The sequence below is a fragment of the Lithobates pipiens genome, unplaced genomic scaffold, assembly GCF_037356315.1.
Source record: "Lithobates pipiens isolate NorthernLeopardFrog02 unplaced genomic scaffold, aLitPip1_a1.2 Scaffold_3, whole genome shotgun sequence".
Lineage (NCBI taxonomy): Eukaryota > Metazoa > Chordata > Amphibia > Anura > Ranidae > Lithobates > Lithobates pipiens.
In genome coordinates, this window is record NW_027507790.1 from 2,227,082 (window position 1) to 2,242,120 (window position 15,039).

General features: G+C 41.2%; 1 protein-coding gene across 1 annotated transcript; it reads right to left on the reverse strand.

Annotated features, from left to right (window-relative positions):
- Positions 1–294: 294 nt before the first annotated feature.
- LOC143940094 (olfactory receptor 10A7-like) lies at positions 295–10,301 on the reverse strand. The gene is made up of 3 exons (XM_077461146.1): positions 10,283–10,301; positions 8,395–8,510; positions 295–1,787 (listed from the first exon to the last, which is right to left on the reverse strand). Exon 3 carries the CDS (start codon positions 1,785–1,787, stop codon positions 864–866), a length of 924 nt encoding a protein of 307 aa, XP_077317272.1. The 5' UTR covers positions 8,395–8,510; positions 10,283–10,301; the 3' UTR covers positions 295–863.
- Between the last annotated feature and the right edge of the window lie 4,738 nt (positions 10,302–15,039).

The following is a 15,039-nucleotide window of genomic DNA, read 5'->3' on the forward strand; positions in this document are numbered from 1 at the left end:
CTCCAGTGGCAACCTGTGAAGCTCTGGTGAACTCCATGCCCAAGAGGGTTAAGGCAGTGCTGGAAAATAATGGTGGCCACACAAAATATTCACACTTTGGGCCCAATGTGGAAATTTTCTCTTAGGGGTGTACTCACTTTTGTTGCCTGCAGTTTAGACAGTAATGGCTGTGTGTTGAGTTATTTTGAGGGGACAGCAAATTGACACTGTTATACAAGCTGTACACTCACTAATTTACATTGTAGCTAAGTTTCATTTCTTTAGTGTTGTCACATGAAAAGATAGAATAAAATATTTACAAGAATGTAAGCGGTGTACTCACTACTGTGAGATACTGTATGTATTTTATATATTGTTTTGTCCTTTTTCTCTTTGGATAACAATTTTGCAATAAATAAAACTTATTTCTACCTTTTGTTTTAAAATACGCCTGGAAAGTCCATTCATTCTTCTCTTTTTCAAAATGTATTCATATATTAGAATCTGGCATGCTGTACCTGTATCTTATTTTCCACAGTTCCAACCTGTGAGGACTTTTTTCTAGTTTTAAATAGCACATAAGCTAGTGTCATCCAGTTTCTAGGGTGCAATTCCCAGCTATAATACCTGATTCCTGGTTCCGGAGTGGAGAAAGCTGTATCTTGGCAGAGGCACCCAGAGGTGCCAGGCTGTTCATCATACCAATGAACCCATAACCATAAATGTCCATAAATGTCAGCTTACCAATCATTAGATGTGGTGGCTACATTATTTTTTTTAGGCTTTTTTCTACCACTATTGTGCCATCACACTTAAGAATTGGTAAGCTGTGATATTGAATAAATGTTTGCTTTTTGGTTTGATACCAAATTAAGAAAATGTTACTATTGTCTTTTTAACATTTTTTTTATGGCATTCTTAATCAGTGTATTTCGTAAACTGTAAATTAAAGGATTAAGCATAGGAATGAATACAATGTAAAGAAGAGCTATTATTTTTGTTCCTATATATGTGCGAGTAGATTTTGTTTTTAGATATACTATTGTGGCTGTTCCATAGAATAAAGATACAGATGTCAGGTGAGACCCACATGTTGAAAATGTCTTTTTTCTTCCAGCACCAGATGGTATTTTTAATACAGTGGCAATGATATGTATGTATGACACCAAAATTAGGAGAAAGGGTAACAGTATAACCAAGGAGCCATACATCAAAATTGCAATCTCATTGGCAAAGGTATCAGCACAAGCTAACCTTACAACTGGAAGAATATCACAGAAGACATGGTCAATAATGTTGGATGAACAAAAAGGCAAACTAAAAACATAGGAAATTTGGATTAATGACAATAAAATGCCAGTCAACCATGATCCAAGGGAAAATTCTAAACACTTAGCTTTGGTCATTACAGTCATGTAATGAAGAGGGTGACAGATGGCCACAAATCTATCATATGCCATGAATGCAAGCAGGAAGCACTCTGTGGTACCAAGAAAACAGAAGAAGTATAGCTGGGTAGCACAACCTAGGAAAGATATAGTCTTATCTAGTTGAAGGAAGTCTCTAAGCATTCGCGGGACTGTTACTGATATGTAAAATATTTCTGTAAGAGACAGGCTTCGCAGGAAAAGATACATGGGAGAGTGAAGTTGAGCTTCCAAGGTGATTGTTAAAATGATAATCATATTTCCCATCACGGTGAAAATATAAATTATTAAAAACAATACAAAAAACAATGGTTGACGATTTGAAGACAATCCCATGAGAATAAATTCAGTCAGTTGTGTGTAATTTCTTTTTCCCATCATCTAAAATGAAAAAAGTACAATATGTTTGTATCCAAGCATCAATTAAAAGAAAGTGTGGATTCTGGAATGCTTGTTGGGTTGATGTGACACTGGAATGTCTAAGCCCTCGGAGGCTCAGCCATTTACAGTGGAGATCAGATACAGCTGCTTGCTCTACATTATACACCACAGTCACTATGACCCTTTAAATCTCATTGTTAAAATGCAAGCCACATTGTGGAGGTTATGTACAGTTCATTTGTTCTTTTATTTTGTTTGTTTGTTTGGATTTTTTTTCCTATTTGGATTGCCACACTGGGGGTAATTTACTAAAATCGGAGAGTGCAAAATCTGGTTCAACTCTGCATAAAAAAACAGTCAGCTTCCAGGTTTTATTGTCAAAGCTTTATTGAACAAGCTGAAGTTGTAAACTGATTGGCTACCATGCACAGCTGCACCAGATTCTGTGTGCACCAATTTTAATAAATCTCCCCCAATATGCTTTTGGTCTAAGATGGATAATTGCCAAATAGGTTGTTGTGGCAGATATTGGGGCAAAGGAAAGAGTTGCTTTAAATCAATACATAGGGTAATTTTCAGTTTTTTAGCCCGCACTATTGATTCATGAATTTTGGACTAGCTGTACCATTGTATCTGAAAAAAATATATATTTTTTTCAATTTCATGTGCCATTAGATGTAAACATGAACACTGGGCAACTAAAGTTCTTCTTTACTTAGTATTGTTAGTGGATAAGAACTACCGTATTTATCGGGGTATAACACGCACCGCCGTATAACACGCACCCCAAGTTTAGGAGTTAATTTTAAGGAAAAAGTTTTAGGAGGGAAGTTTAAGGGAAAAAAAACTTACATTTAAATGCCCATCAATGCAGCCTTATCAGTGTGCATCTGCAGCCTTGTCCATCATTGCAGAATGATCAGTGTCATTTGCAGCTTGCCCAGCATCATTTGCAGCTTGCCCAGCGCTGTTTGCAGCCTTGCAGAGTGTCATTTGCAGCTAGCCAGTGTCATTTCCAGCTTGCCCAGCACCGTTTGCAGCCTTGCCCATGTTTAAATATCCCGCCGCCGAGACAGACCGAGCGAGCGCCGCCGAAAAAGACCGAGCGCCGCTGAAAAAGACAGAGCCGTCTCCTCAGGTCCGCTCGTAGTCCCGCCTCCCTGCTGTTTCTGGAGCGAGCGCTGCCGAAAAAGACCGAGCCGACTCTACTGTCGGCTCTGTCTTTTTCGGCAGCACTCGGTCTTTTTCGGCGGCACTCGGTCTTTTTCGGGGGCTCTCGGTCCTTTTCGGCGGCGCTCAGTATTTTAGACTCGCAGACAGTGGGGATCGGCGTATAACACACACCCACGACTTTCCCCTGATTTTAAGGGGGAAAAAGCGCATGTTATACGCCGATAAATATGGTAATTATGTTGCATCTGTGTTTGTTGTATGTTTTCAGACACAAAAGCTAACAGGCATATTTATAAAGTGACTCGGAGACAGCTGTACTGTCTTCATAGGGTTCAAACTTGAAAAAAGTTGAGAAAAAATTAATTTCTCTTATTTTTCTCTCAAATTGTTATCCATATATCAGTAGGGAGGATTTTTCCCATTTGATCAGCGCTGCCAGATATAGTTGGCTGCTCTAACTGCTGATGAAAAAGGTATTTAGCAGGTTATATCTACTAAAACTATTGCATTTCCATGTTCCGTGTACCGTGGGAGACCAACTATAGTGAATGCAGGGCCCTGGGTTAAGTAATACTCAGTCTGGGTCTTTGAAGCAAGAAGTTTCCACTGTCATGCTGAACAAACAAGTCACAAAATTGTAAGGACCATAGAAGAATGAAAAGTTATTTCTGTAAGAAAACTACTTGTAATACTATACAGCAAATGAACAGAAATGCCTTTGGTTCATTGTTATGTATTATGAGATATCTGCAAAGTTTGAGTTTACAAAATTTGCTAAATTTTGGAGTGAGTAACTTAGGATCATTTTTAGCTTAAAGGAGCCCATAAAGATCATCTGAAAAGAGAAGCCAGGGAATAAAAAAAAATAAACACACATCCAATGTTGCAGTTGTCCCCTGTTGGCTCTATACTAAGACCTGAATGATCAAAGACCACTGATCACTCAGTTCTCAGGTCTGCTCTGAGAACAGAGGGGGTGAGAGTGGGTTGCTCAGGCTTTCAGTGACGGTTAGGCATCTGGGTGGCTGGTCCGCTGTTGGCGGAATCCGGGTCACAGGAGTGCAGAAATAAGTGCACTCCTGTGACCCATAAAAGAAGCATGGCCAAAAGAGCTTTGACCATACGTCTCCTTTAAGACTCTTGCACACGGGTGCAGCATTCAGATCAATAATTTTATGCTATGGGCATGTCATTTTTAGCTGGGTAGCTAAAACCAAAGATTCAACATCCACAGTCTGATTTTAATTGTATTTTATGCTGTACACAAGTTAACATTTTTTTTTTTACTTCTGTGTTCATTCTGAACATTGCAGTGTGTTGGAATACTATATAGTAAGTAAAATAGAATCAATCAAAAAGTAATAGTGTTTAATTAGAGGTGTGCAATTCAGCAGATGCTACATCTAAACTGAGATTCTGCTGCAAGGATACTGTAAGTAATGTTAACATTATTGTAAAGAAAGAGGAAACTGTTGGGACTTTGAATGAGGCTATGGAAAAAAGGTACATATGCCTTCATACCTGTAGCACATAATATTGGGGGGATTGATCGGGACTTTAGATGAAGCACACAACTAGTGAACTAACCAAACTGGTATATAATAACATATTTATTAATACATATGCATTGTACTGTACATATAATACATCACTATTGAAAAATGTTAATCTAAATATAGCTTTGCTTGGGCCGACCCACACTGAACACAAGTACCCAGTCTCTATAGATCAACCTTCCAAGCTTCCATTCCTCCCGAGTGTCTTTAAAGGGGGCCCAGACCTCACTGTCGGGCACCCACAACGGCTTGGGGATGTGTGGGTAGTCCCAGACTAGGTTGTCCTCCCACTCTTCCCGGGAGTTCTCCACAACATCCATAATCTAGCTAGGGACATATGGAAAGTCCAGGAACCCCTCCAGAGCCACCCCTCTGCACTTCTGGTTGAAACCGGGAGAATCATGGTATTTCTCTAAGATTCCCTGTTCCCTGGAGAACGCAGGCATCTGGGGCCCTTACGACCCAGTGATGCTCTGGTCTGAGTAGTGGAAGGCCTGTTGAAGAAGAGCTGCCTGCTACTTGTCAGGGTTCCTGCAGTTTGCTCATGTCCCACTGCTGGCTCTGGTCCATCTCCTCTCTCAAGCCTTGGGATTCCCCGGTCTCCCACTCCTCGTCTGTCACTGGGTGATGACCCCTCCGCCAACCTCTCTAGAGACCCGAGCTCGGCCTGCACTCTGGGGGAACCCAAATTAATGACCCGGTCCTCACCCTCTTCATCCGCCTCACCTAAACTTGCTAACGACTCCTTCCAGACTACAAGGACAAAGGGCTTACTGCTGGCTGGCCCTTCAGGGGAAGCCTATGGCTCCTGTACTGTAGTACTCATGGTTACCAGGCCCCTGGCTAGGCCACAGATCATGGCAGTCTCTCCTTTGCATATGTCCTCTGCATTCACGGAGGAGTCGCCAGGCTACAATGTCCCTCCACCTTTAGGGTGATCTTTTGCCCCCTCCATTGTCTGAATCCAGCACTCAGGACAGAGCAGGCCAAGTCCCTCTGCTCTGCCAATCACTCCCAAGTCAAGCCCTCTGAGGCTCTAGACAGATGCCAGTGTTCACCAGGGCCACTCCTGCATTTCAGGCAACCACTGAAAAGTGGGTAGTAGCTGACCACACTCTGCCATCTTCCACTGCCTCGTGGTGTCTGCTAGCAAGAAACCTTTGGTCTGGAACTGACCCTCACACTGATAAGAAAGTTCTTCCCTGCTCACACTGCTGTAACCCCTTGTTAGACGAACTGAAGTTTGTAGACAGGCTGATGCTAGCAAGACTTGTCCAGGCATGTTACCTGGCACTGACCGTGCCCAACAAACTGAAAGCAGATGATAGCTGAATTATCCAGTGGTTGCCAGTAGCAACAATAAAGATGATAGCCAATGCCTCCCTGTAGAGAGCTGATGTAACATAGTCCGGCCCGCAGGCACCTACAGGCTGCTTCTGATCACCCTGGGCAAAAGTAGACACAATCAGGCATACTTTATTGTCTTTAAGCAGGAGTTTGGAGCAAAGTTGCAGGAACAGTAACTAATGACAGTCCTTTGTTGGTTGCTATGAACAACGGCACTTGGTAATGTACTGAATAATAATAGACAGAGCACACAAGTCTCTCCCCTGGGTTTAATCAGAACAGAGTTCCCCCAACCTCTCCTGTTGGGGGTAAAAGACTAGCAGGTTATCCGTGATGGGGTGGATCTCGGTGGGACCTCCAAATGTAGCAGTGCTCTTGTGGGGCTGCTGAGTGTAGTAGTTCCACCTATCACCCTGCTCAGCCTGGCATTCACTTCCAGTCACTCTCCAGACCAGTGTTTCTCAACTCCAGTCCTCAAGGCTCCCCAACAGGTCATGTTTTCATGCTTTCCACTATTTTGCACAGGGGATTTGAGCAGTTCCACTGCCTTAGTAATTACCACAGCTGAGGGAAAGCCTGAAAACATGACCTGTTGGGGCGCCTTGAGGACTGGAGTTGAGAAACCCTGCTCCAGACAATGAATAGTCCATCAGCTTTGTTTTTTTTGTTATTTTATTGAGGGATTAAACTTGGATCAGGTAAAGGGATTATGAGATGTCCAGAATCAATAATGTTAAATGATGAAATGATCAATTGGAACCTCTATTCATATCCGCTAAAGCTTCAGATTCCTCCAGCACAACGCTTCTTTGCAGACTGTCACTTTCTCTCTTGTGCAATACTTGGTTCCAGGCACAGCTAGCACCTGGTTAGGCCCAATTCTGAATTAAGCTAAGTTACCTGAGACTGTGCAGAATTTGGGGAAAGTTAGGGTGCGTGGTTTAGGGTTTAATCTTGCCGTTAATTTAGAGCCAATTCTGTCGTTCTGGGTAAAATTTTGCACCCCTCCATCTAAGGTGTTTTTCTGCTGCAGTGGTCAAAGCTAGATTAAGTTGTACTCGAGCTGTCTCTAACTTGGCCAGGGTGTTGGGTTGCTTATAAGGCCTCATGCACACTGGACATTTTTGGATGTTTTTACAGCAGCTGTTTTTGGCTTTAGACATTTTTTTCTACAGTCAATAAACTCCCCATCATGTTATCCTAGGTGTCCATGCACACATAGGCTGCTATCAGCAGTTTTTGGCTGGGGTATTTTTTGGCTTTACAAAAATAAATAGAGGGTTCTGAGAGGAGTTTTTAAGCTCTTTTCAGATGTAAAAATGCTCTAACATCAAAAAACGCTGATAAAAGCTCAAAAACTGGTCTCTCCAGCGTTTTTTGATGTTTTTGATCCATTGAAAAAAAAATCGATATTATTTTTTTCAAAAAAAAAAACACAAAAAAACTCTAAAAACGCTAATAACGCAAAAAAACACTATTGCAAAAAACTTTGAAAAACTCACTGCAAAGCTACTGCCGTTTTTAGACTGTTATTTTAACGTCCAGTGTGCATGAGGCCTTAGGAGGAATTCCTTTGTTAGTTTCTGAATGTTTGCCTTGTGTTCATGGTTCAACTGACAGGCCAGCTGGATGAGCTTTCATCTCCTCATTGACTTGTGGGTGAGTGTAGTAGGCAAGACTGTACCAATGTAATTTTCAATGAATTACTCCTGCAGTGCTTTTTTTAAGATTGTGCAATGCACTGGGTTACTGGAGAGACTTGTTAAGATGCCATATTAAGTACATGATGGAGTGGTCCGATAGGGAGGTATTGCGGATTTTAGAGGCAGTGGCTAGAGGAATGGCGGAGGCCTGCATAAAAATGTGGTCTATACTGGCATAAGTTTGTAGTGGGGCTGAGTAGTGTGTGTAATCTTTGACATGGGGATTAATTTCCCTCCATATGTCTACTAGGCCATGGGAGTGCAGTTGCTGCGCTATTTTAAGACTTTGTCTCAGTGGCCCTTTAGCTTTCGGGGTCCCAGCTTTGTATTTGTCTAATGAAAGATCGAAAGGTATATTTGTATTACCCCTCGAGGATGACAGCCTCCTTCAAGTGTGGTTTTAAGTTATTTAACATGGAAACAGAAAACTTTCCCTGGCCCTTGTTTGGGGCATAGTATGACCCCCCATCTATGAAGCTTTCAATAATTAGGTATCGCCCTTCCGTGTCTCTAATAACCTTATTGAGTGAAAAGGTGAGTCGTTTTGGAAAGACATATTTCAACAGCTCTGGTTTTATTATCAGTGTTAGCTAAATAAAATTCAGGGAAACTCCGATGGATGAAGGAAGGATTATAGGAGGGAGGGAAATGGGTCTCTTGAAGAAAAACTACACCTGCCTTTAAGTCATGATAAAGTTGTTTTCTTCATTTTAACTGCAGAATTTAAACCTTGGGCATTATGAGAGAAGATCTGTAACTTCAGAATTTGTGGTGCCAAATCAGTCCTGCATCAGAATGATGGAAGAGCTAAAAAAATAGATTTCTCACCCCAGACAATAAGATTCCTGTCTGAATGGTATCCTTGGAGTTCTTTGAATACCCGAGCCTGTGAGCTGAAGAGCTGGAGAGAGGTGAATTCCTGGATATCCTTGGAAAAAAGAAAACTGGACAGAGAGGGGAGGAAATAAGAAAAGAGAGAAGAGAGAGAAGGAAGGGAAAAAATGTATTAGTACATAGCTGAAAACAAAAATCCAAAATACTCCCTCCCGCCCCCGCCCCGATCCCAAATGAGGGAGGACTTTCCCTAAGAAAGGGAGGTCAATCGGCCTCCGAGAGGAAAACAACATACTCTCAGTGGCCAATGGGGGTGCAATAAAACATAGAGATAAACTGCATGAAGGCATAACCCTGTCTCTCTAGTTAAGGCTAACTTAAACCATAAAAGTCCCCCCCTCGGGGTTCGTCGTCCCCAACCTGGGACTCCTAGGCCTAGGCAACAGCCCACCTAAAAGAAACAGTCTGTTAGTAAAAACTGCAATCTATTAGTCCATTGAGTTGTCACTTTCATGAGGAAGACCCCGAGAAAATGAGATGAAGTAACTGTGGAATGTAGGGATCGCAGACTGCTGAAAAAAAAAAAAACAACAGATAGTTAAAGAGAATAGCCAAATTCTGGAAACTGTCACATAGTGGAGAACAGATACATATGAACTGTAGATGACAGTAATAATGGTAATGTTCACTTAAATAACCAGTTCCTAGCAAGAACTGCAAAAAAAACAAAAGAAACCCCCCCAAAAAATAAGACATCACTGTGTTGGCCATGACAAGCCCCATCATGTGAACACCCATGCAATGCGATCCAGGGACGGTGAAAAAAAGGGTCCTGCATCATTATGGTGCGGATGCGACGTGATTTGAGCCATACATAATATATGGCTCATGTCGCACCTCACTGATATTGCACGTGATGTGAACAGGAATGTAGTGCAATTCCTATGTGAATCACATGGGGTGTCTGCATCGCACAAGTATGAATCCAGACTCAAGAATTTTTGGATTTTGTTTTTTGGTCTTTTATTTTTATCTTGTGATTTTCAGAAGAAGTTTGTACAAGAAAGCACCCATTTACTTTATGTAATTACTTAGGAGATATTATGTAACCTGAACAAACAATACCAAATATATCAGTAATCACATTCTTGTGATATAATAATTATGATAATACAGAGTAAAAAAAATGCAATGAGCTCAGATCAGATACTGAGTTTACAATATTTTACCTGTTACATATTATTTAAAACTTTGTGCATGCATTATGTCATTAATAAATTACATTAAATACATTTTACATAAAATCTGAAGAGAACATAGGCCAATGAAAACTACTACTTTAATAAATCTAGCCCAAAATAAAAACAGTATGTTTCCATAACTAACATGTAACAAACATCTGCAATGTCAAACTTGTTTTCAGAGTTTAGAGAAATGGTTAGATATTTCTAAAAATGTTCCTCAAAAAATACAGCAACGTGCACTTTTTGAAGGTTTCTATCATTCCTTTTTTATTTTTTATTTTTTTTAAACACATTTTTATTTTCTGTAAACTTAAAACTTGATTAGACTGGGTGGGACTCTCAGGACACAGATAAATGCATTTCAAAGACTGTAAGTGCACTCTACAGATATCAGGTGGTACCTAATAACAGAGGATAGTTGAATGTGTGCAAATATCATTATGAGTAAGCAAATAAGTCAGTCAGTTTTCTTATTGTATCAAAGAAAAAAATCATCTACGTGTTTACACTGTTTTTTATTTAGTAGTGCAATTTGAAAAAATTGATTGGAAATGACATCTGAAATTGTTTTACTGCTGCTAATTATAAAATATTAGTAACAGTAAAAGTAATGCCAATAACTATAAAAGAGAAATTACCAGACCAACATTCACAATTCTGTCTAGAGCAAAATGCTAAGTTCATCGGGTAAACCCAGCTATATGCACAGAAAATCTCTCTAGGGGGAAGGCCTGGGGAATTCAGCAGTGTTATGAAATGTTCAAAAGTTTTCTTTGCTTTGTTCTTTGCACACTTAAAACTTATAAAAACAAAGTAATGATTACTAAAGTATACCACAGGCAAATAAATGCATTATTGATGGGCTTATTCATAACAACTAGAGAGAAAGAATAAAAAGAGAACAAGGTGAAGTTGTTGCCCATAGAAACAACTCAGGTTTTCATCTTTAATTCTCTGGGAAATAAAGCAAGAGGTCTTATTGGTCATTATAAACAACTATTCTACAGGCATACCCCACTTTTAAGTACACAATGGGGTTTATTTACTAAAGCTGGAAAGTGCAAAATCAGGCTCACGTCTGCATAGAAACCAATGAGCTTCCAGGTTTTATTACCAAAGCTTAATTGAACAAGCCTGGAGTTAGAAGCTCATTGGTTTCTATACAGAAGTGAGCCTGATTTTGCACTTTCCAGCTTTAGTAAATAAACCCCATTGTGTACTTAAAATTGGGGTATGCCTGTATTCCAACTTCTTTCCAGTTTATGTGAATAAGCCCTTAAACACTGGGTTTAGTCCTTGAGCACATGACCTTCTCAAATGAAAATAATTTGGATCGATGTCCATTCAAATTTTGAATAGGTCAGCCACATTCATTCAAATATCGGAAGGTTAAATGAGGACATCAGTAACTCACGATCTACTGGTTCAACAGCACAGTACTATGAATGCGTTTTGTGTACAAATACAAAATGAGTTAATTTTGTTAAATAAAAATAATTTAAAAAATGAACTTAAAATAATGTTATATCCTTTACATTTTTCAAATATTTTTCCCATTGTGAGGTATTTATTTACTACTACTAATGAAACCCCTGATTTACTAAGGGATTCAAGCACATTCATTCTCTTTGCAAATTGAATGTTCAATTTTCTTAGTAAATGAGGTAGAACCAAGTGAAAATTCACTTTGCAAAAAAAAAAAAACCCAGTCATGTGCAAGAATTGGATGATAGAAGTCAGCACAACTTCACCTCATCCATGCGAAATTTCCCTTGCAAAAATAAATTTCACTTAGCTTAGTGAATGAGGGAAAGATGCGTTGGCTTTAATAATCCAATCATGTGCAAGCATACAATCCATTCATTTAATTTTCCTTGCACGTGACTGTGCATTCTTTGCAGAGTGAATTTTCACTGACTTTGCTCATTCATCACATTTACTAAGATAAATGACATTTTTTTTTCTCCTTTAGTAAATCAACCTTCATGCGTGATTATGATCATGATCATGAATACTGTGATGAAAAAAAGGTATATTGTTGGCCTGTAACTTGTTTTTTTTTTTTTTATTTGCATGTTGTATGATGTATTAAGTTGTTATCTAAGGTATATTAAATTAAAGGGAATAGTCTACAAGCATCCAAACTTTTACCATCCTAATAGATTCCATTGCATTTAGCCAAAACGTAAAAACTGCAACTGATACTTTTCAGTAAATTGCAGTGTATGTGGCTAGGGAGAGTGAAGTGACTTCCTAAGACCCAAGAGTCCTTTTGTGGACTAGTGTGTGTGTGTGTGTGTTTGTGTGTGTGTCAGTAGCAGGTTCTGTTGCTATGTTTTTGCTCTCCCCACTTTTCTTTTTTTTGTTATTTTGGGAAGTTCCTTTAAAGAAGAACTCCAGGCAAAAACTTTTTTAACTTTTTTATGTCCTTGTTGCTGATCTCCTACCTTCACTGAATATGCCATCCATGTTCTTCTTAGCTCAGTAGTTGCTCTGTAATAGTCTGATGATTTCAAATAAAAACGTTTTATGATGAGGCTGCACTGATAAGATAGCACTGAGGGTCAGAAGAGTGTAGAGTGCTTGGTTCAGGAGACCATAATATACAGAGCGCAGGTTTCAGGACAGAGTAATACACAGAGCGCTGGGATCAGGACAGAGTAATACACAGAGTGCTGGGATCAGGACAGAGTAATACACAGAGCGCTGGGATCAGGACAGAGTAATACACAGAGCGCTGGGTCCAGGACAGAGTAATACACAGAGCGCTGGGTCCAGGACACAGTAATACACAGAGTGCTGGGGTCAGTAGACAGTAATACACAGAGCGCTGGGTTCAGGACAGAGTAATGCACAGAGCATTGGGATCAGAAGACCATAATACACAGAGAGCTGGGTTCAGGACAGTGTAATACACAGAGCTCTGGGGTCAGACGAGCATAACGCACAGAGTGCTGGAAGAGCATAATACATAGAGTACTGGGGTCAGGAGAGCCTAATACACCAAGTGCTAGGTTCAGGAGAGCATAAAACAGAGCACTGAGTTCAGGACAGAGTAATACATAGAGCGCTGGGTTCAGGAGAATGTAATCCACAGAGTGCTGGGTTCAGGAGAGCATAATACACAGACTGCTGGGTTCAGGAGACCATAATACACAGAGCGCAGGGTTCAGGACAGTGTAATACACAGAGTGCTGGGGTCTGGAGAGCTTAATACACAGAGTGCTGGGTTCAGAAGAGCGTAATACACAGAGCGCTGGGTTCAGAGGTTTGCTATGCACAGAGGACACTTCTGCCCCCACATCCAAAGCTTACCTCTGCACCCTTCTCTCACAGATCTCTGCTTCAGCTTTGAGCCTGGCTTTCCCATTGCTCTCACCTTTACACAAACGGACTCCCCACCGATGAGGCAGCACTGATGGCCACTGATAAGCTGCACTGATAGGCACTGATGAGGCTGCATTGATAAAGCAGCACTGATATGCTTCACTGATGGGCACTGATGGGGCTAAACTGATGGGTACTGTTAGGCTGCACTGATGGGCACTAATGAGGCTGCACTGATGAGGCTACACTTATGGGCACTGATATGCTGCACTGATGGGCACTGATATGCTGCACTGATGGGGCTACACTGATGGGTACTGATTTGCTGCACTGATTGGGCACTGATGAATTTGCACGGATGAGCACTGATAAGCTGCACTCATGGGCACTGATATGCTGCACTGATGAGCACTGAGGAGGCAGCACTGATGAGCACTGATATGCTGCATGGATGGGCACTGAATTGGTTCCATCGGAAATATTTAGAACATGTGCAATTTCTAGGTCAGTCAAAATTTTTGAAAAAAAAAGTCAGATGAGGCGTACACGCAATCAGAATATACGATGAAAAGCTTCCGTCTGACTTTCTGTCGGACATTCTGCTCGTGTGTATGCGGCATAACTTTGAGCACATGTACCCTGGGCTTTTATACAGTATCCCAACATGCAGTGCAGCACTTTTCCTCTGCCAATTGCCAGGACTGTAACAAAGAATGTGCACTCACTTGTCAGGTCCCCTCCCACTGTCCAATAAGCCTCCCTATTGGATCAGTGAGGGACAGTCAAACAAGCTGAGCTGCACCTGAGCACAATGAGCAGACCTAGCCAATGTATCCTGCTCTCTGGTACAAAGAGAGCACTCTAGGTTTTACCTGACCATCTTCCTGGTAAGCAGAAAGACCAAAAAACGATACTCTCTTCTAGCACCTACCTAGGAGGGTGCTACATATCAATGAAAAGAAAAGTTTGTAAAATATGTAATTTTTAAATGAGCACTGATTTATTGGTGCTTAAAGTGAAAGCATAATAAAATAACTTTGATGCCCTGTAGACACGACCGGTTTTCCCGTCGGAATAAACTCTGAAGGTTTTTCTGATGGAGTTCCACTGAAATTGTCTTGTGTATACACGATCACACCAAAGTCCAATCGCCAAGAACGTGGTGATGTACAGCATATATGATGGGACTAGAAAAAGGAAGAACAATAGCCACTGCACCACCCTTTGGGCTCCTTCTGCTAATCTCGTGTTAGTAGAAGTTTTGTTAGACGATTCACGCTTTTCAGACTCCTGCTTTTTCAGATCGTTTTACTGCTGTTCAGTTTGTGCTTGTGGGTTTGAATCTGTATTTCAGTGCGTGCAGTCAGTTGGTATCTGTTTTTCAGTGCATTCTTGTCCGCTCGTTGCTGATTTTCCACTCGCTCTTCACAGGCCTTGCTGTTCTACAGTGAGTTCTGTTAAGTTCGGTTCGTTTGACCATTTTGAAACCATGTTGCGGGTACATACTCGTCGTACAGTTCATGCTGTGTGGGGGCTTGGTGTTGGGGTTCATACTTTGACCCAAGCCAAGTCCATGAACAGGGTGAGGAGGAGTTCACGGACCAAGTATTGGTTACTCCTGCTTCATGAGATCCAGGAGAATAATCCTGATGATTTCAGGAACTTTCTCCAGATGACGGACCCCATTTTTCACCGTCTGTTGGCTTTGCTCACCCCTTATATTATGAAGCAGGACACCTGGCAACAAGCCATCACTCCGGAGCAACAGCTCAAGAAGAGAAGAACAGAAGAGAAGAACAGAAGGCAGCGACAGAAGACCGGGCCACCGCTTGTAAAAGAGCAAGAAGAAGGCGCGGTGGCCCGGCAAGAACCGAAGAGAAGGAGTCCGACGAGAAGACCCCCAAAGACGGAAGAAGACTCCCGGAGCTGTGCAATAAACTATTTTAACTCTTGTGTCTTGTGTTTTTTTTACATTTTTTTCACAGGTATTGTACCCCATACTCATTCACATAGGGTGGGGGGCCGGGATCCGGGGCCCCCTTATTAAGGGGGGGCGGTCAGGAAAAGG

Bases quoted from the DNA above. Each gene is read 5' to 3' on its own strand.
- LOC143940094 (XM_077461146.1), bottom strand. From the start codon at position 1,787: ATGATGGGAAAAAGAAATTACACACAACTGACTGAATTTATTCTCATG.